General features: G+C 42.7%; 1 protein-coding gene across 1 annotated transcript in view; it reads left to right on the top strand.

Annotated features, from left to right (window-relative positions):
- The first annotated feature begins 1,785 nt into the window (after positions 1-1,785).
- CDH13 (cadherin 13) overlaps positions 1,786-21,529 on the top strand; it is a 651,716-nt gene continuing 631,972 nt past the window's right edge. Inside the window, exon 1 of the mRNA XM_042438290.1 lies at positions 1,786-1,964. Within this exon, the coding sequence (XP_042294224.1) occupies positions 1,920-1,964 (45 nt within the window). The 5' untranslated portion in view covers positions 1,786-1,919. The remainder of the gene's footprint in view (positions 1,965-21,529) is intronic.

Below are 21,529 nucleotides of genomic sequence, written 5' to 3' on the forward strand. Positions count from 1 at the left end.
TATGCTGGACTAAATTGTGTGCAGCTGGAACATGAACAAGATCCATGTTAAATATATTAATTTCTATTCATCTCCCCAGCGATTATGAATACACACCCTCTGAACAAATATTGCCAAGAAAACTACATGATAAGTGTGCCTTAGGGTCAGCGTAAATCAGAAATAACTTGAAGCCACACAGCAGCAGCAGGAGCAACAACAAAATACCCGATCCTAGATCATGGGTGGGGAGTCTTTAGTTCTCCAGACATTTTGCAGCTGCATCTCTCAGAACTCCTTCTTATTGACTGTAATGGTTAGGGATTAGAAGGAATCCAGAAGATCTGGAAGACCCATCTTCCCTGGTTTTCTTTTGATCCCCCGTTTGGACATGGACAGAGAGTTAATATCAGCAGTTGTTGATATGAAGCTGTCGTATTAGTCTTCTGGGTGGGCAAGATTATGGTTGCTCCACTCCAGTTATATTTTAGTTTGTCAAGTAATTTGGGTAAAATTGCACAAGGAATTGAGAGGGAGGGTCTTCGCAGTGGAGAGTTCCACTTTATAGCTTCATCTGAGGTGTATCATAGAAAGTCTTCCTAAACCTGTGAAAGACTTGATATCTAGCTTTGAATCTGCCTTGAATTCTATTTTGTGGGAAAGGTGAGATATAAATCCCATAAATAAACAAACAAATAAATAATAGCTTGCTCAGTGTTGTGTGTGTTTTAATGGAGGCTTAACAACAAAGATGTACATTTCTTTTCTGTGGCATGCCTTTTGTGGCATGGGGTGTATGTCCCCAAGCTGAACACGTTTACATTCTTGGATTTTTGTATAAATATTCTGATGGAACTTTACGCACCGTCATCTTAAACTAGGATCTCAGGCCATGTATTCAGATCCAGGATTGGGAAGCATGTTTAATTCCATTTTAATCATAATTTACGAGAATCCGTACATATTGAATGTGGGTGGAATTCCTTTCTTTATTTAATTTATATCCCACCTTTCTCCTAACATAGGATCCAAGGCGGAGTACAACATTTTAAAAAGCACAGTACAATTAAGCCAAAGGCTTTTTCAGAGTTCAGTCCAACATTGCTCAGTATTGCAGAACACTATATGTCTTTTCTTCCAATGGAGAAAAGTTTCTGTGGTTGAAGGACATGGACTTTGATGAACTCTAGCCCCAGATTACCGCTCAGTGAATTTGAAAGCCAAAGTCTCACCGTAACCTGAGCAGTTAATAAAATCTATTGCCCGGTGATGGATTTTTCCCCCTCAAGTAGAATTGATCTGTCCTCCTTGTGATTTGTGAGATGGAGTGAAAGCACAAAATGCAATTGAGACTCCTGATGCCCCTGGAACAGCTCTGCTATGCCAGTTGTCTTAAGGCTTGGAAGCCCCTGAAGGCTGGGCTAGCTACTCCTTTGAATTACTGAAAATAAAGCACTCTTGATTCACACTGTAATAAAGACGGTCTTTCTTTTGGCACCCGTGATCTAAGGAGTGATTATTTCCTCCAGTGCAAATGTATTCCTCCTGAGGAAGAGTGTACATACCCCCCTCCATCTCCAGAAAACCCATAACAAAATGGGCTTTCTTGAGCTGCTACTTGCCCACATTGAAGCAAAAAGCTTTCTTAGGGTGCCGTGTCTGGTGCGGGGTGCATGCCCAAGATGTGTGATGCAAAAATGGGGATGATTTGTGAAGAAATCATCCTTGTAAAGCTATTGGTTCTGGTCATCAGCCTTTATCCAATGCTTTGGTGATGCTGCTGCTGCTCTATTTGGGAAGTTGGCTGGCTCTCAAGGCAGTCTCTTTCTCTCTCGCTCCCTCTCCCTCTCTCTCCTCAAAGGCTGTTCCACAGTGAAAATATGCTCAGTGCAGCTGAGTGCATGAATGAAAAAGCCTCTGGTATCTTCTAGGCTCGCAAAATGCTGCACAACGCTCAAGTTACCCTGGCCTTCCTCCTGTCCCAGGTAAGAGATTTGGGCTCTTCTGATCTGATTCTAGTGTGTGCATTTATCTGTCTTTAAATCTCAGCCTTTCTCTGGCTTATCTTACGTGCATCTGGCAATTGGGAAGTGTCTGATTTCTCTGCTAGCTGGAAACACTGGGCAGTGGATGTGGAGGAGAATCTCCTATGGTCAGAAATGAATCTTGTGGTTTTCAGTGATAAGAAATTAGCTAACCTATCTGTGCATGTATGGGTGTGCATGCAAATTATTGTTTATTTCTTTCCCCGTGCCGGAGGAGAGTAGAAATCTCTCAAGTGTGCCTTGCTAGCAGCAGCACTAAGGGTCCCCCCCTTCATCACCTTTAAAATGCTTCAACTTTGATTTGCTCCTTCTCTCTCTGGCGTCTGCCAAGATCTGTTGCAAGCAGGTTGTTGTATTGATGATCCTCTCCTCCCCTTTGAAAATCAATGAAAATTGAGGAAGATGCTTTTTTATTTTATGGGGGTGAAAGGGAACAAATCTTAGAGGACTAAGTAGCAAGAAAGGCTTTTCCCTATCTCCCTTTCCTCTGCCCCAGGAATCCTTGGTGGATTCATAAAACAGAGCATTAGTGACTGGTTTGTTAGATTCCTCTTCCTCTCGGCTGTTAATAGATCTCCCTTTTCCAGAAAGGCAAGGGGAGAAAAAGGCACCCAGGCTTTAAAAAGCCAAGAGGCAGTGTGTGTGTGTGTTGTGTGTTTGTATGTGTGTAGCCCTGCTGTTGCTGTCAGTCACAAGCCAAGGCATTCACTGGTTTCCAACTTCTCCTCTCCCTCTTGGCTTCCCCTTTGAGACTGTGATACAGTTTTTATTTTAGAAGGTGGAAGCGTGAGGTTTTAAGGCTCCTTTGTTTGGGCATGATGTGCTTTTATATTTCCTTTCCCCTCCCTGTTTCTTCCTTCTTATTTTTTTGGCTCGTCTTTGGAGCTGGAGCACCCATTCACTTAACGGTCTTGTTTAGATCTTCAGGATGGTACACCATGGAAATAAAAGTTAATTTCCTTTTGGCGTGGGCACTTGGCTTGCTTGGTCTTGACGTCTTGCCAGAAACTAGCGCTCTAGACAAAACAGCCTTTCATAGGCTTCCATGGGTTTAAGGTCCCACCCAACCACCCAAAGGCATAGGAGTAAGATAGGGTTCTGCCTTATAGAAGGTCAGGCTGTTTGCTTGTGTTGTCTTTATCTGTCTGTTCCATCTAGCAATGTCCCTGATTTTGAGCAGAGTTGGTTTGTTGTTATTATTCCTCACCATTTGCTACCTGGTCCTCTTAGCAGAAGGTAATGGGGATTGAACCTGGGGCCTTTTACATGCAAAGCCACTTTAAATGCAGTTCCTTCCCAGAAGAGGGATTCCCTCTTCTCCACTTTTGACAGCCCTCTGCATTTATGGCATCGAAATGCGGCTGCAAAGAGTTGTGCTTCCTAGTGGTCTAAATCTTCTGCCAAGGGATTCTGTTTCCATGGGGAGTCCTAAAGGCAAAAACAGTGAGGTCTGGAACTTGCATAGCTTAACGTAATAAAACAGAGTTCTTTTCCATCCAAGAGAACAACCTTTTAATAGCATCGCTGGGGTGCATAGGGACATGAGGACATAATTTGGCCTGTCAGTTGCTTTGGGTGTGGTGAAAGTCAGGACCCACGCTTTCTTGGCTTGACTCATGTCCAAGTTGGAATCTTGGTAGATGTGACTTTACCAAAAATGCTTTCCCTTGTGTGGGTTTCACTGTTGAGTCCTTATGCTCAAACTCTGTGGTTGCATGCATTGGCTCTAACAATCATGGACTGATGCTAAAGGAATGAGGGATGTGGAATCTTACGCTGGATGTCTTGAAGATCAGTAGTGTGCAATAGGAGCTACCTAATGTTGGTTGCTCATGTAAAAAACTTGGATTTAGGCTTGCTAGCCAATGCACTAGGATATCTTGAAGTGGTTGTAAATCAATGGTACTTAGGGGCTCATGCTGTGGGCTCAGCCCAGTGGTGTTTGGATGTGGAAGGGACAGAGAAAAAAGTATGCAGCTGGTGTTTAGAAGGATGAAACTACAAGAATAGAAGGGATGGGGATGGATGGATGGATAGATGGACAAAAGCCAACTGGTCATTAGTTTACCTATCCAAATACATTCATGCTCTTCAGACTATGAGATGAATGTGGGATGTATTGCATTCCTATTAGTGTAAAGAAAGGGGTGGTGCTGGTGGGTGGAACGTCCAATGTGCCTTGCTCATTTGCTGGAGTTATCTGCTTTTCAGTCAGCTTGGTTATGTCTCTTGTTCTTCTTGTCTCTCCTGCACTTGGATTGCAGCACACTGTGATTCGGAATAGTTGACTTTTAAAGGATTCTGCAGTTTGGTCGTCCCAGGATACCTGGAAGGGAAAAAGAGAAAAGAGAGACAAAATATGGAGAAAAGAGTATCTTTGTTTTTTTCTTACATTTTCTATTGTGTCCTCTTTGCTTACAGGAAGGTATAAGATCTCGGTTCAAAAATCCATCAGCTCATCTTCATGGGAATCATGTCTCAATATCACCAGCCTCAAGTACTGGTTTATGGGCAGGCAGGATTCAGTAGGATCTAATTCATTTTTGTCTCATATTCATTGCCTTCCGGTGGAAACAGAGGTTCCAAGAGCAATGTGCTAGGAGAAATGGGTTCGCAGGGATGTTGGCATCATCTTCCTCCTCTGTCAGGCCTTCTTGTTCTCTCTGAACCTGTGAAATCCTCATTGTAGTGCAGAAGGGGGGGGGGGGGGGGGGAAATCCCAATCCAATTATATTTTTGTGGCCTTTATGTGTTATAAAGTATTTGGGAGTTGTTTGATCTTGAATTGGCAATGAAGATCCATTAGGTCTTCAAAATACCTGTCTCTGATGGAGATGAAAATTGCTGAAATTGGTTCAGTGGTATGGATCAGCAGCTTCCATTATTTGGACTCTTCTTGTGCTTGTGGTTTGGGAAAACAGTTGTGATGAGTGCTTGAAGCTAAGAGTTTACCACCACATTTGTTGTTGTTGCTATCTGAAATGTCACTTATTGGGAGATCAGAATGATGAGGTTTCAAAGGAGGACCTGATATGGTCAGTGTTGAAAAATGTGAATTAAATGAAGAGCAGGCTGACTCTTGAGAATGTACAGAGTGCTATTCCTTGCCAACATATCTGCTCAATGGGAGGTTTACAGCAGGGGTGGGAAACCACTGGCTCTCTGCATAGTTTTGGATTTCTGATGTCATATATCACAACCACTAGTAGGGGATTGTGGGAATTGTAGTCCAAAACACCTGATGGGCTAAGAGTCCCCAGCTTTGGCTTGCTAGATGGAGCAGGACAATCCTCTTTGTCTTTTGGAAAGCAGTGACTGTCTGATTGCATTATCACACTTAAAATAAATCTCCTTTTGTGGCAGAAATATTGGGAGAAAGAGGCATTGATGAGAAGAATCTGTGCAACAGCTGGCGCGATGATGAGGAAAGGGCCGCTGTTCAAAGAGGCCACTCAGATGGATTGTTTTCAGTCGGCTTTTCATAACTTTCATGCAGCAGGGAAAGCCAACAGCAGAGAACAGGAAAAGTTACCTGCATGCGGATGACCATCTGGCAAAGCCCCTGGTTGTTGTAACACATTGTGGTGGCAGTTTTTCTTCCCGTTTCTCACCAGTCCCCACAACTCATTCCTCAATATCCAGTGAGTGGAAATGGCCAACATTGATCATGATCCACTGATTTATAAACCATACAAATCTGTTGCTATTCTACCTTCCAGGCAAGGGAATAATTCAGGTTGCAGTGAACAGCCGAAGTTTGGGGGTATGTGACTAGTAAGGGGAACTTCTTGTACTGTACTGTGGATTATAGGCCCACCCTAAGCCAGAAAATGCAGAAATGACTCAGTAGCTGAAATGCGGGCATGTTTACGCATACACACACCCATCAGGTTCCACCCTAAATTCTCTGAGACAGTTCTTCAGTGTTCTTATTTTTCAGACTAGGAAAACAGCGGGCTATTAAAGACTTCTCAGTAGTCTCTTCACACATTATGGAGAAAACACAGGAGGGGGAATGAGGTTGAGTTACATTTCCTTTTTCTACATTTTTGGCATAACATCAGAGAAAGAAGACTCTTCCTCACCTTGCATGTTTCTAGAGGGAAAACACATCCACACATGAAACCTCAGAGCTTTGGAACATTATTTTCATCCCAGTTGCCAATGTTGGCACAGCTCTATCATGCCTAGGCCCAGAAGCAGATGAAAGACCCAGCATCCATCCAAACTGCCACTGCCTTGGCATCAAAGGGGAGAGGAAGCTGGCACAGCTCCTTCATGCCTCCATCCCAATTGCCATTGCCCTGGCATCGGAAGGAGAGAAGGAGCTGGCACAGGTCTATCATGCCTAGGCCCAGAAGCAGATGAAAGACCCTACTTCTATCCAAATTGCCCTGGACTCAGAAGGAGAGAAGAAGGGCATATCTACTAAACTTAACCCCCTCCCACACAGCCACCCTCTTTTCATTCTGCATTCTGTCTTAATTAGAGGTTTCAGTGTTGAATTAGAACACTGGGAGCCCAGGATTTGAATCCCCGTTTGGCTATGGAAATCCACGGGATGACCTTGGACAAGTCACACTCTCTCAGCCTCAGAAGAAAACAAGGGCAAACCCCCTCCAAACAAATTCTGCCTAGAAAGTTTTGTTGAGCTCCCACACGTTGGAGGCAGCACATCCACGTATGGCCAACTTGCCACTGGTTAAACCAATGCATATAGATGTCTAACACAGTGGTTCCCAAACGTTAGTCCTCCAGGCATTTTGGACTTCAACTCCCAGACATCCTAGCCAGCTTGGCTAGCAGTCAATAATCCTGGATGCTAAGGTCCAAAACATCTGGTAACCATTGGGACTCTATAATTCCCACTTGGCTGTTGAAGTCATAGGCCAGGCCCTATCTTTAGGCAAAGGGAATTAGCTGCCTCCGTGGCAAAAGGTTTGGTGACCTTCCCAAGCCATTCTGCATGGATCACCCCTCCCCAACAACATAGAGAAGATTAGATGCAGAAGTTATTCCCATTTAGGGAGTTGAAGCTAAAAAGTGGGGTGGGGAAAAATATTTTAAAACAAAGCCGATAGTATGTAGCTTCTAGGAATATTCATCTCTGGTCCCATCTCAGTTCTTTGGGTTTAAGGCCCATATCTTGAGTCCTGTGGGAAGAGGAGACAGATTGTATTATAGCATGGGTTATGCTTGTTCTCACTCCTGATCTAAAATGAGATGGAGGTATAAAAGAAACTCTAAAGCGAACTGTAAACTGTTCCATTGTAGTCAGTTGTGTGCTTGTTCAAGGGTATGATGTCCCTTAGCTTTGTCTGTGTTCCATTTTTAATGTTCTTCCTCAGGCAGCAAACGGTCTGGGATCAGCCCTGGCAGCAAAGATGTGAATGGGTTTTCCTTGTGCCAAACTCTGTTTAAATTCAGCCAGAGTGAAATGCTGAATTACAACTCCAGTCCCATTGAAATGGATTAGCTTTGATAGAACCCATACTTTGCACAAAAGGGCTCTGAAATGCAGGCGTCACTTTGCGCACTGGTGCTTCCCTGGTCAATACTAGCATACTCTCCATCCTGATTTGGCAGGGATGGTCCTGATCAATCCTCTGTTGTCCCACTTTTCCAGCTGCTTTAAAAATGTCTCAGTTTCTCTCTCCTCCTCCCACCTTCCCTCTTTATCCTTAGTTGCTTTCAGTTGCTGCAAAGTGAAGTTTTGCAAAGTGCACAATTGTTTGCATTTGCTTAAGTCAGTAGAGAGGAGAGGAGAGTGCAGAATCTTGTCCGCCCCAGTATTTTCAGGCAAAAGCAAACCGCGGCAGCTTCTTCTAACTTCAGTCATACCCTTTGCCATCTTGGCCACACTCTGATGCTGATTGGGTACACATGGTTGTCATCTTTGAAATGTCAGAGGGCCTTTTGCTGTGGGTTTAGGAATTATGCTGTCCCCATTAAGATGGAGCCAAAGGGACTTTGCTGATTGTGAAAGATATTCAAAAACAGCTTGGTTATCCCCAGAGGATAAGGGAATTGGGGAGTGTCCCATGGAAAAATTCACAGAGTTGATTTTCCCTTTTTAAGATGGTAAGCTAGAAAGTTATCCCTCGTTCTATGGACTCTTTTCCTTTTTTGAAAACAAAAAGGAGCAAAGCATGCATCGACTCTCTGGATTGCCCAAAACGGACACATTAATGAGGCTTCTGCTTTAAAGACTACTAAGCTGCATAGTTAGTCCAGCCGTTGTTTTAAAGGTTTTTAACATTTCTTATTCTTAAGTATGTGCAAAGTGGGTGTAGTTGGGCTAACCCTGTCCATTTGATAAGATTTTCAGGAAATAATGGGCATAATTGTTTCACTAATATGCACCTTATGAAGACCTTTAATTCCATCTGAAGCGATAACTTGCACTTTAATTGCAAAGGGAAATGATTGCAAGGATGATATACGCTGAACTCCCCCTCCTTTTAATAGAGAATGAATTATAGAAAACATACAAACCACTAACTTTTTCATCTTTCTCCAGAAGAGGGCTCCCTGCACAGTGGGAAAATGAGTATTCTCATACAAATAAGCAGCAAGGAAAGGTTGCCGCGGCATAGGAAAAGAGGAAAAAGATCACATTCCTTCATAGAAACTGCCTTTAGAGAGCACTGAAGATTGGACTCAGTATGTTCTGCTGCCATATTTTGGGCTCTTTCTGAGTCCAATCTTCCACTGTACTTGACCATTAATTGTCAAAAGAGAAGCATGTGCTAAGAACGAATCCCAAAAATGCTATGAATGGATTGATAAAACTCTAAATTGCCTTTGTTTTCAGAATTTGGAAAGGAATCCAAACTGGGTTCTTGATAAAGGCCATCTAAATGACAGCTCTGGTAAGGACATTCTATGCATATCCAGTGGGACTGTGATCCCCAGTGGCAAAATGAAAGCAGAGATTTTATTGTTGTGGATTAGCCTCCCAAATAGGCAACAGTTCAGATATTATATTATTGCTGGATCTTTGGAAGACAAAAGACATATGGATACAGAAAGTGACACATGATGGAATTAGGTGTGCATGTGATGAGCTGCAATGAGTGATATGCACATCTGTCAGTCCTCCTGTTCAGGTTGTCCGACTGGCCATCTTGTTCCATCCTATCTTCTCATATAGAGTTCTGAGATGTATTTCTTCTTACCTGGGAATATGTGTGTGTGTTGTGTGCATTTCTTTCAAAATGTATACATCTTCATCATGGAGAGGAAGCAAATGATATTTGGGAGTGCCTTTGAGCATGTGCAGAATATCATGATTTCTCTACCACTGTTTTTAAATAGGTAGGAAAGACTTCAAGAAGTAACATCTGTGGCTGGGGAACAACTGCCTTAGGCATACTGTCTGGGGGATTCTGGAAGTTTTAGTCCAAAAGAAGAACTTCCATGCTCTGGACAGGAGTCTGCCATCCTACCATGCTGGCACAGAGATTTGCACCAAGTGGGGAGGGAAAAAGAGGACACAAAGAACCACTTGTGCATTTCCAAAAAGAAAGAAACACATGAGAAAAGGGTGTGGGTAGAGATTTCCACTAAGGTTGTTGTAGTTACTGTGCCTTCAAGTAATTTCTGACTCATGGTTACCCTAAGCTGACCCTACCATGTGGTTTTCTTGGCAAGTTTCTTCATAGGGGTTTTGGCATTAAGTTAGCATTTGCTGACTTTTATATATGCATTGGAACCTAGGAACAATTACTGTTGTAAGTGCAAAAGCTGGATGACCCATTATGGTTGGTTTAGAGTCTATAGAAAGGGAAAGTAGGCTATAGGCAGCATACTGTGCATGCCTGCTCAGTCCCTTCCCTGAAGGTTACTTTCCCTTTCTGTAGCCCTTTGCCTTAAACTAGACTTGAATTTGACACCTTCAAGGAGTGCCCTCCATATGCCAAAAACAAAACTACCCTAGTTAAGCATCTCACCTTTTAAGCACCTTACATTTTAAGAAGCATGTCACTAGTCCTTAAGGGTGTGAGAAATGCCCTGTTTGTATATGTGTGTGCAGTTGTATTTCTTTCTGGGTTCCATGAGGTCAACATTTAATATTGCAAACACAATCACAATTTAAGTCCTAATATAGATGTATGTATGTGTGTACATATATATCAGCTAGTGTAGTGTAGTGGTTTCAGTGTTGAACAACGACTCTGGAGATCAAGGTTCAATTTCCCACTTGAGCATAAAACCCCACTGGTTTTGGTGAGTCACACACTCTCAGCCCCAGAAAAACCTGGGATGGGTTCGCCTTAGGGTCATCATAAGTTGCAAATGACTTGAAGGCACACAACAACAAAGATGGAGACAACATGGTGTAGTGGTTTCATGTTGGATTGTGACTCTGGGGGCCAGGGTTCAATTCCCATTTGGCCATGAAACTCACTTACTCAGCTTCAGAGGAAGGCCATGGCAGACCCCCTCTGAAGAGACTTGCCAAGAAAACCTCATGATAGATTTGATTTAGAGACGACATAAGTTGGAAGCATCTGGAAAGCACACAACAACAACAATATATATATATATATATGTAAGTGTGTGTGTGTGTGTGTGTGTGTGTGTTATATGCAACAATGCAACAAACTGTACATTAAATGTGTCACATATGCATAATCCCAAGCATTCAGTGAGGTGTCAGTGCAAGACTTTCTCTTGTGCTGCTCAGTTGTATTGCAAGATTTGGCTACAAATCTTAATGACCTAAATCTGTGGTGCTGAATCTATAGCATGTGTGCCCTCTCCGGCACATGAAGCCATTTCTGAGGGCACACAGAGAGACGGGAGGGCAAGGGAGGAGGAGGAACAGGCATTCCTAGTCTTTCAGCTGTCTCTGGGGAAGTCCTACCCTCAGAACTCCTGCCCCTGGAAAGCAGAAGTCCTGCCCCTCAGAAGTCCTCCCCAGCATTGGGTAACAACTGGTGTGGGAATGCATTTGGGTTTGGGCACTCGGTCTCTAAAAGGTTCGCCATCATTGACTTAAATAAATACAAAATAAAAGGAAATGCAAAAGAGAAATTACACTACAGATAATTTACCCTTTGGTTTCCCTCCTAAATACACAATTGAAAGTACTGCTATCTTAACAAAAGTGAAATGGGTCTACTCCTTAACCCTGACAAGTGATGCTCCTCAGTTCAATTCAACCAGCAAGCAAAGCCCTTCCACATCCACTGGGCCAAATCAGTACTCAAACCAATACACAACATCTATGAAATCTCAGAATCTAGGCAGGATTCTAACTGAGGAGGACTTACAGGGATCCCTATGTGAACCTTACATAGAACATTCAGAAGAATGCCTAGAGCAAGGACCCTAAAAGGGTCTGTTTCTTGTCGTATGTCCATTTAGCTTGATCTGTTGAAGTTATCTGGCCCTTGTGGACACCCTTGTAGTTGAATGGGATGTCATAAACCTCTTGGTGCAATAAGCATCCACCATCCATGGTAGTTTAGCTGCAGTTGTGAACTAATAAGCACTATAATAAGTCTTTTTTTAATAAAAAAAAATCTAATTATAATTAAACGTTAGTCCAAATTACTACTGCCTTTAGCAGCAATCTATTCACCTCCCTATAATTAGCAGAATTGCAGGCAATTACATACATAAAAAAGCAGCTGAATAGAAATGCTCTTGATCTGGATTTTCTCCAGTGGTCCTATGTGTCCTTCCTTTAGCACAAAACCAGTGTCCTCTCCAAAAACCTGCAATGTTCCTGTTTCTCAGTCCTAGGTACAACTCTGTGCAAGCCATGCGACATTAATCCTCTCCTGCCCCTTTTCATAGCCTCCAGAACTATTGGGCTCTTTGCCTCTCATATGTTGCTTACCATCAACGGATGGAACAAGATCATTTGGCTGCAGGCTCTCGTGACAGTTTTCGGTTGGAGTTGGATGCCTCTCACTCTCTGTTAGGCCAGGATCTGGATCAAATGGCTTTATTATGAGTTGGCAGCTCTCATTTAACCTTCTCCAGTGCCAGTTCCATGAGGGTGAAGTGTAAAAGCACCATCGCAGCTCACAAAGCACTGAGACACCTCCCAGCAAGGATACAGATCAGCTGCAGAGGTCTTGTGAGCAAACACTTAAAAGGGGTTTGGGTTCTTCTTTGATCTAGTAAGCAACCATTCTCTCTAGAGTTGCCAGGTGTCAGGGCTTGGCTCAGAGTCTGCAGGTTTCTCCCCAGTGGGAGAGGAGGGCACAAATTCACAAATTCTCCAGTTTTGGTGAGTTCAGCTCTGGGCAAGAAGAAAGAGCTGTGTGCAAATCTCCAGCTCAGCTACAAAAGCTCAGCTACTGCCACTAGAAATGCCATCAAAAATGACATTATAGAGCAGAGCTGGGTGATTCTGGTGGGGCTGGGGCCCAATATTTTGCTTTCGGGACCCTCTGGGGTCTGTTGGGACCTCTAAAAATGCTACCTCTCTAGGAGGACCTGGTAGTTCTGCTTTTGACAAAAATGTGTGTTTCTTATTCAATAATTTAGGTAGAGGATTGCAACCTATTTAAGGGTGCCTTGCCTGGAGGTTTTGAGAAGAGGACATTCACCTTTCAAGGGAAAGAAAGAAAGTGTAGTTGTTTTGCTGTTAATTGTCTTCATGTAGTGTGGTGGTTTGAGTGTTGGACTGCAATTCTAGAGACCAGAGTTCAATTCCTTGCTTGGCCATGAAACCCACTGAGTGACTTTGGGCAAGTCAAACACTCTCAGTCTCAGGGGAAGGCAATGGCAAACCTTCTCTGAACAAATCTTGCCAAGAAAACCCCATAATAGGTTTTCCTAAGGGTTGCTATAAGTCAGAAATGACTTGAGAGCACATGACAACAATATATAAATCTGTGTTTGTTCATAGAAGAGGTTGTTTGACTCTACCGCTTCCTGTTATTCTTCAGAAATACATTAAGAGAAGGAAAGACAGATCTGTTTGTATATACAGTGAAAGCTGCTGACAGCTGCATGGAGTACCAACAGTGCAAATATGCCTGTTTTTCAGAACACCTTGGTCAGGAATGTCTCTCAAAGATGCTTTTCCCTTAACTTTCAGGAAATCCGCTAAGATTGCGAAGTTTCAAAAATGCAGCTACTGAGAAGGCTTTCTCTCATGGCATAATCAGACAAAACTTTGGGGGTCGTGGGATGGAGAGAAAGCCCATCCGTACCCACAGATGTACATTTGGGGAAATATGTAATCACATACCCTTCAACTCTCCCAATGTGCCAGAGACAGCTCCAATTAAACCTCTGTTATTCCACTTTTTCACCTGTTTTCCAAATGTCCCGGTTTCCTTCTCTTCCTCCCACTCTACCTCTTCAGCTTACTTCTATTGATGCAAACTGAGTGCAAACATAGTTTGCAGTCAATTGACTCTGGACATCGGAGAGGAGGTGAGGGAGCAGAGCCTTACCCTTCCCAATAGGCTCAGGCAAAAGCAAACTGCTGCAGCCTCTCCAAGCTGGTGTGTTCTTCCTCATAAATAACTTTTGCCATCTTGATGGCACTCTGATATTGCTTTGCCACATGTCTCCCAGTTTTCATCTGCGAAATGGTGATGACTGTGGTGATTTTAAGGAAAGAAGCACCATTTAGCGGACATGCAGACTTTCTATGCTGGTCTTCTGGTTGCTCCTTAAAGTCTTTATCCATAGATTCAACCATCCATGATTTGATTGATACACACACACACAAATACACATGTACATCCAAAAAGCAAAGCTTGGTTTTGTCAGTTTGTATAAGAGACACCATTTTACTATGCCACTGTATTTAATGGGACTTGAGCATCCACAGACTGTGGTATCCTGGAACCAAACCCCAACGCATATTAAAGCCCCACTATGTATGTGTGTGTATGGGAGGGACAGGACCATTGTTGAACCTGCTGAACTGGCATCATCTTGCTTTGTTCCTAAGAAGCCTTCGATTGTCATTCTCTCTAGGTAATAGCAAACTTCTGAAATGCAATCGTCTCATTTCTTCCTCTCCTCCCAGAGTAACAGCTTCCCAGGGGAGAGCAAAGCTCTGGAAAACAGCTTTTGCCAAGCTTGTTTGAAGCTCTGGATGCTTTGGCCTCAAGGCATCTAGGTAGGCAGCTTTCCTGCTTCTATGTGCTTCCTCACTCTTGTCTTGTAAGTCTGATTTTACTTACTGATTTCCCTAGAGATGGGCCCCATGTTTTCCCCCTTGGGGACTGGATTTTTGACTGAGCAATAAAATAAAATAAAATACAGCATTAGCATCCTTTAGAACCCAATAAAATATATTTACATGCAGGAAAGTTGAAAGCATCCTGCTTTGTAGTTGATAAAAGAGCAAGCATGCCTTGTTATAAACCTAGGTGTCTAAAGACAACCGGATTGTGAAGGAGAATCTAGCGTCCTTGCAAAATCAGAATGAGCTCTTTCACTGGGGTGACATGTTTTGAAGAGACTGTTTTTGAGTTTGTAGTGCAGTTTTGTATTTTCAGTTGGAAAATCATACTCCTCCCAGCAAGCCTTAGGGGTTTTGCAGAGTGAAACCAAACACTATACTTTCATCCGAGGAACCCCATTTGAGAATCTATAGACCCTTCCTATTTAAATCATCTCAAAATGATATGTCTAGAATCTTCTTTCATACCCTCCCAATTTGAGAGGGACAGTCCTGATTAATCCTCTGTCATCCCACTTTTCCAGTTGCATTTAAAATGTCCGCTTCCCCAACTTCCCTCCTTTGTCCTCAGTTTACTTCCATTGCTGCAAAATGAGTTAAAATTTGGAAAGTATTTTCACTCAAAACCTAGAAGAGAGAAGAAGAAAAGAAAGGAGGTGGAAGAATCTTGTCATTTCCAGTAGGCTAAGGCTAAAGGAAACTGCTATAACCTCTCCTAGCTTGTCCGTTCTTTCTCAGTTATAATGTTTGCCAACCATGCTCTGATGTTGCTTGGCCACATGTGTACCAGTTTTCATCTGTGAAACACTGGAGGGCATGATGTCACTGGCTTATGCTTGCTTACGTTCTCCTGTGGAAGTATATGTGTGTTGACTTATGGCGAGCCTATGAATTTCTTAAGGTTTTCTTAGGTTAGAAATATTCAGGGGTGGTTTTGCTAGTTTCTTCCTCTGAAATATAGCTTACAGCACCTGGAAGTAGTTGGAACTTTTCGTCTGATGTAAAATGTTCATGTTCAGTTTGAGGTTACGGAAAAAGTTGTGCATTTGGTGTCATTGCACAGGGATGCACATTGCAAAGGGATGTGTGCCTGCTTGCTCACACACTGTGGCTGCATTTGCAGTGCAGAAATAACCCAGGTTGACACTCTTTTAACTGCTGTGGCTCAGTGCTATAGAATTCTGAGAATTGTAGTTTTGTGAGATATTTAGCCTTCTCTGTCAATGGTTGCATAGCAGAACTAATGAATAGCACACATTTTGGCACACATTTTTATACGTTCTTGGGTGGGCTAACCAAGTTTTCTTATGGCTTACACAGCTATCTTTGCTTTTCATTTACTCCAGCTGTTTCTCTGTACTACAGACAGTGTCCCAGAGGTGAGTTTAGTCATCCCCATCTCCATGTGCTGACAGAACACATGAAGGCAATAGACATGGATGGACCGATATGTTTTCTCTCTTTCTTATTTTTGCCTGTGCTGAACCATTAAATCCTTTCAGTCCAGCTTGAACATCCATCTAGAGAAGAATCCCCACTGAATAATATTGCCTGCAATACATCAAGGGTAACAAAGCGGGTGAAGGGAAGAAGTACTAGTGTGTTCTTCTGCACCACAGATGGAGAATCTACCCACTTTAAGAACATCCAAACAGGGCTTCTGTTGACTTGGCCATTTCTAGGTCACCATAAGCCAGAAATGACTTGAAGGCACACAACAACGAAGAGCATCAGACCATCAGTTCACATTGCTCAGCATGAGCTATAGCCTGGTGCTGTTTGGATGTTTTTGACTATAATGCCAGCCATCCCTGATCACTGGTCATCTAGAATGAGGCTAATGGGAAGTGCAGTCCCCAATATCTCAATTGCCATCAGACATGATGATAGTGATCTACATTTATTGCCAGTGGCTTTGAGGTTCTTCAGGAAGGAGACTTTCTTAGCCCAGCCTAGACTTATCAGGTATTGGAATTGGGACCTCATGCACACAAATCCCAGTTTCTACAACAAAGGCCAGAAAAGCTGCAGAGCAGAATTCTGAACACTTGAGTTTCCTCCCAGTGCAATGCCCATGATTGTTGGTTGTTGTTGTTGTTGTTGTGTGCCTCCAAGCTGTTTCAGGGCTTATGGCCATCCTAAGGTGAACCTATCTAGGGTTGTTATTGCCAGGTTTCTTCCTAGGAGGTTTGCCATTGCCTTCCCCTGAGTCTGAGAAGGTGTGACTTGCCAAAGATCACACAGTGGGCTTCGTGGCCGAGCGGAGAATCAAACCCTGTTCTCCAGAGTGATAGTCCAAGACTCAGACTGCTATGCCATTCTGTCTGTCACTGGAAGGGCACAAAAGGGGAGGAACAATTTAGCACCATCCCTTTTGCAGGCATCATGTCATCTTTCTCTTCTGAAATTATGGTGCCAGTGGGAAAATAGGTCTTTGGAAAGGTGGAAGAAAAGTGGAGCTGAGGATAAAAATGTCAGTCTGAGAGTACAGCAAAATTGCAAGGTGAATGGGGGCTGGTTGTCTAGGCTGGCATTTATATCCCGGCAGTACTTGACAGCTGGATATGGTGTTTAGACCAGGTGGCATTTCTGTCTCAGTGAAGCACAGGCCATAATTGATGAACTGATTTGAACTGGTTGGTGAGGCTTTGAACTCCATAAATTGTGCCTTGCGCATGTGAAGCACCTCATTAACCTATAACGGACAGTCCCAGCATCCTGAATACCAACTTGCCCTGGGCTAAGCTTCCCTGGCTAGTGAGTGTTGCTTTGTTTTGCATTGAAAAAAATTGATAACCTGTTACACAAGCAGAGCTATTGAGATTTTATGTATTCAGTATATACTTTTTGAAATGTGCTTTTCAGAGAGATAGAGCCTGGGGCTAATGGGCCACGTGTGGGTACCAAGAAGTATTTTTGTGGCTGATGGACTCCACATTTTTGCAATAAAAAGCAATAAAGCTCCTAAATATGCCAAATACCTCCTAAAAATGAACATTTGCTCAATTTGTTGTTATAATTGTTGTGGCTTTTCAGGGCTGATGCAGCTTATGGTGGGTCCTTAGGGTGGAAAATTTCCCCTTCTCCAGAACCCTTGGCATTTATTCATCAGAAAACATTCAGTTCAGTTCATTTTTTTTTTGTTGTTGTTGTTTTTTTTTTTTTTTTTGGCCAGGAAAGAGAATAAGAAAAGAAGTAAAAGAGGTGGGGAAGATTTGGAGTTCTTGCTTACCATTTGTTCTTCTGCAAAAATTAAACTCTGGAACTCATTGCCACAAGATGGAACCACAGCTGCTAAACTAGGCAGCTTTAAAGAAGAACTGGAGAAAATAATGATGGTTTTGGCCACCAAATGTTGCTAATTAGGATGGCTAAATATCCCTTTTGGTGTCAGAGGCAGGATCCCTCAGCTATGGTATGTGAATGTGAGATGGGGAACATGAGATGGAGGATGCTATTGTACTCCTATCCTGATGTGCTTTCCACAGGCAGTTAATGGGCCTCTGTGTAACCAGAACACTGGTCTGTAGATTCATGAGCAACCTCTCCTTGTGTAGCTTTGTACTGCATGGGTGGGTGTTAGTGCATATAGAATACAGTTGAAAAACAAGTCCTGGAGCATGCTTTTTGGGCATGACAGTTATTACTTACAAACACACATCCACCTGTTGGAGAATGTGAGAGACAGTAGTATATCTCACATGCGGTGTAATTAATATTCGCAAGCAGAAGGTGAGCAACAACCAGTCCCATTCCACCACCACATAAGCACATAGTCTAACAGAGTAATAAGACAGGTTTTATCTTCTTTGTGAAAAGATGTGAACTAGGTTTACTTACAAATAGGAATGGCTCCATAGCATTTCATGGGGACAGGCTCTGCAGCATGTGCTCCTCAAACATGGAGGTGTTTGACTGTGGATTACAAAATGGAGGATGAATGAACTCCAGCGTACAACAAACTAACAGAGTTGTCAGAAAACAGAAGGTATGGCTAAAATAGGAGGTAAGATGAATACTTAGTATGCTCAAACTCTAGAGCAACATGCAAACTAACAACTTTTGAATATAATCATGCTATGGTTGCTACCTCTGACAACTGCCTGTCCAGTGAAATCAACATTAGATACCCTACTTGTGTGTCCAAACAGGCTGGCACACACAAGGAATGAGGAATCTTCCTAGGTGTGGCTCTTGCTTGAGGCACTCTTTTATACACAGTGTCTTACAAACATCATTGTTACAGGCCTTCAAAGAGATCCTGATGACATACTTGTTTACCTTGGATGGTAAATGAGTCAAACATTTTTATGATCCCTCTTTGCATATGCTGACAACCTCTTTTGTCACTATTCCGTTAAATTTTCTGCATTGTAACGTATGTAAACACTTTACCTTTGTTTGATAGTGATTGTATGCATTCAAGTCATTTCCAGTTTATGACATCCCCAGCATGGAGTAGTGGTCTGAGTGTTGGACTACAACTCTGGAGATCAAGGTTGGATTCCTTGCTCAGCCATGGAAACCCACTCGGTGGGCTTAAGTGAGTCACATACTCTCAGCTTCAGAAAAAAACCTTAGGGTAACCACAAGTCGGAAATGTCTTGCAGCACACAACATCAACAAACCAAATCTATCATGGGATTTTCCTGGCAGGATTTGCAAAGAGGATTTTTGCCACATCCTCTCAATGAGGCTGAGATAGCATGCCTTGCCGATGTTCACCCAGGGGATTTCCATGGGCAAATGGGGACTTGAACCCTGGTCTCCCAGAATCCGAGTCTAACATTCAAACCACAACTTCACACTTTACCTTCCAAGCCTTTAAAATACCTATTCTTTCATAGATTCCCATGTTCCTCGCTAGTCTTGCTGATGTTATCTTCCCTGTTCCAATTTCTGTTCTGCAACTTTAGAATATTTCATTTTAACAGAAAGAGAAAAGTAGGAAGGGAAAGTGTTTTGAATCCTTGCATTGATTCCCCATGTGGCTTTTCATATCTTGGTGGTCAGCTAATAGCAAGATTGCCATTGTGTTTTGCTCTGATAGGATATTGATTCTTGCACATTGCTAAAAAACATATTCTTGCAAAACCTATCTTTGGTTACTCTGCGTATATATGTATTTGCCTGGCTGTACCTTCAACAGTGCACAGCTGAAGGAGGAAGTTTTCTGTCATCACAATAAAACCTTGGAGGGATTCATTACTTCGGAGAACAAAATAATGCTGCGAGGGACACTTGAAGAATCTGCTGGAATTTTAATGCCGACTGACCTGTGGCCCTTTCAAACAATACAGTTATATCTTGATGATTCCACTTCAATTGCTGTGGATCTGGGATTTGTCATTTAGGGAGAGGCATTTAGATATAATCAGTTAGAGAATGCTAGTATTAAACTACAGATCCCAGAATCCCACATGATGTGCCTCTGACAGTTAAAGTGGAACCATTGCATATAATTCTGTAGTGTGAAAGGGCTTTTTATCTCCAGGACTAATGTTTATAGCAGAATTTTTAGGGTGTTCCCTACCCTAGAAGACATAGATCAGATTAATACAAAAACATGGCAGTATGGATATACAGAAGAAATGCATGGGGAAATGTCACAGATGGGAAATAAATAGATTCGCCAATTCCTAAGCAGCTCTCTGTTGCTATTGCTTTGGAGTAAAATCGCTTCATATAGAAGATGAAATCTCTCCTCTAAGTGCTTACCAAGCTGAGAAAGTCAGTGTTATGCATCTTCGCAATACATCATTTGGAACCTGCAGTGTTAAAATGTTTTGGAAATAAATGATCTTTTTAAAAACACAACAATGACGACAACAGGAGCAACAGCAACAAATGGTTCGGTTTGTCTTCTGTTCCCTCCAGACTTTTGCTTTTCTTAATTTCCCTGGAGGGGTTTCTTAATGGCATCACATGATGTGATCACATGGCACGGCATCAATTAGCTAAAACCTCACTTGGTTCATTGGTTTCACATTTCATCAATTATTGCTAGAGTGTCTCTCTTTCCAGATGGAGCCGCAACAGCCGTGTTACTCCCAGTTATATTTGGCTGGAGTTGGGTTGGCTCCCACCGGAGCAAAGATAAAAAATTAGATTTCCGTTTGTGAACATGTCTGGGTTATTGGTAAAGGTCAACTCCAAACATTAAAGTTCCAGGACAAGCTGGAAGTCAGCCATCAATCCGAGGCGGTCAGAAGAAGGTATGAAGTCCAGAAGATCAAGGACAGATGGATGATCATACCTGAACAGGTTTAAGCTCCACTGTGATCAATACCGCACTACATTGTTATAGTACTATTCTTCCACTTTTACTGCTGCCTCCCATGGAATCCAGGGATTTACAGTTTAGGAAGGGGCATTTCAAATTCTCAGAGAGCTCTTAGGCCTACTAAACTACAAACCTCAGAGGGCCACAGGAGGGAGACATAGGAGTAAAAGTGGAATCAGAGTCAGTGTGGCATAGTGGTTTGAGTGTTAAAATACGACTCTGGAGGCCAGGGTATGATTCCAGGCCATGGCTATGAAACCCATTGGGTGACTTTGGGCAAGTTGCATGCTCTCAGTCTCAGGGGAAGGCAATGGCAGACCTCCTCTGCACAAATCTGTCCAGGAAAACCCCATGATGGGTTTGCCTTAGGGTTGCCATTAGTCAGAAATGACTTGAAGGCACACAATACACACACTATTGCACTATAGTGTGTAGTGCAGTATAGGGCTGGAAGGACCACTGGTATATGTAAAATTAGAACCCATTCAGGGTCAAAATCTTAAGGAGAAAAATATTAGTAGTATTCTGGACAAAGGACTGACTTGCTCAGATTGGGGAGCAATGCCTGAGGCTAGGACAATTCAGGCCCTCATAAAGAGGTGAGTCAAGGATGCATAAGCTGGTACTACACCCTTGAAACACAACACTCAGGTTGAAACTAGCCACTGTTTTAAGTGCATAGTTGCATCCCAGGAGTCCTTGCTTTTCTACTCTGATATAAGCATACAAGGCTGCATTCCAGTTTACGACCAGTACACACAGGCGGGAGAGGTTTAAAGCTTCTCCATCTGACACATTGGATTTTTGTGTGTTTGTTTAAGTACTGTAAGGTAGGTGTTTAGTGAAGATGAGATCTAAGGAAGGTTTAAAACTTCCCCATCAACACATGCCAGTTGTGCTCCAGATTGGAACTGTATATGGTTACTCTGGAACAGGCATGGGAAGCTATGGAGGGTATGGAAACTAATGCCTATCCTTACAAACAAACAAATGCAGATGCAACTTTCAATACTCATTTTCATCTTTGTTTTTGAGATGTTGGGCATTCAAGTAAGT

The sequence above is a fragment of the Sceloporus undulatus genome, chromosome 8, assembly GCF_019175285.1.
Source record: "Sceloporus undulatus isolate JIND9_A2432 ecotype Alabama chromosome 8, SceUnd_v1.1, whole genome shotgun sequence".
Lineage (NCBI taxonomy): Eukaryota > Metazoa > Chordata > Lepidosauria > Squamata > Phrynosomatidae > Sceloporus > Sceloporus undulatus.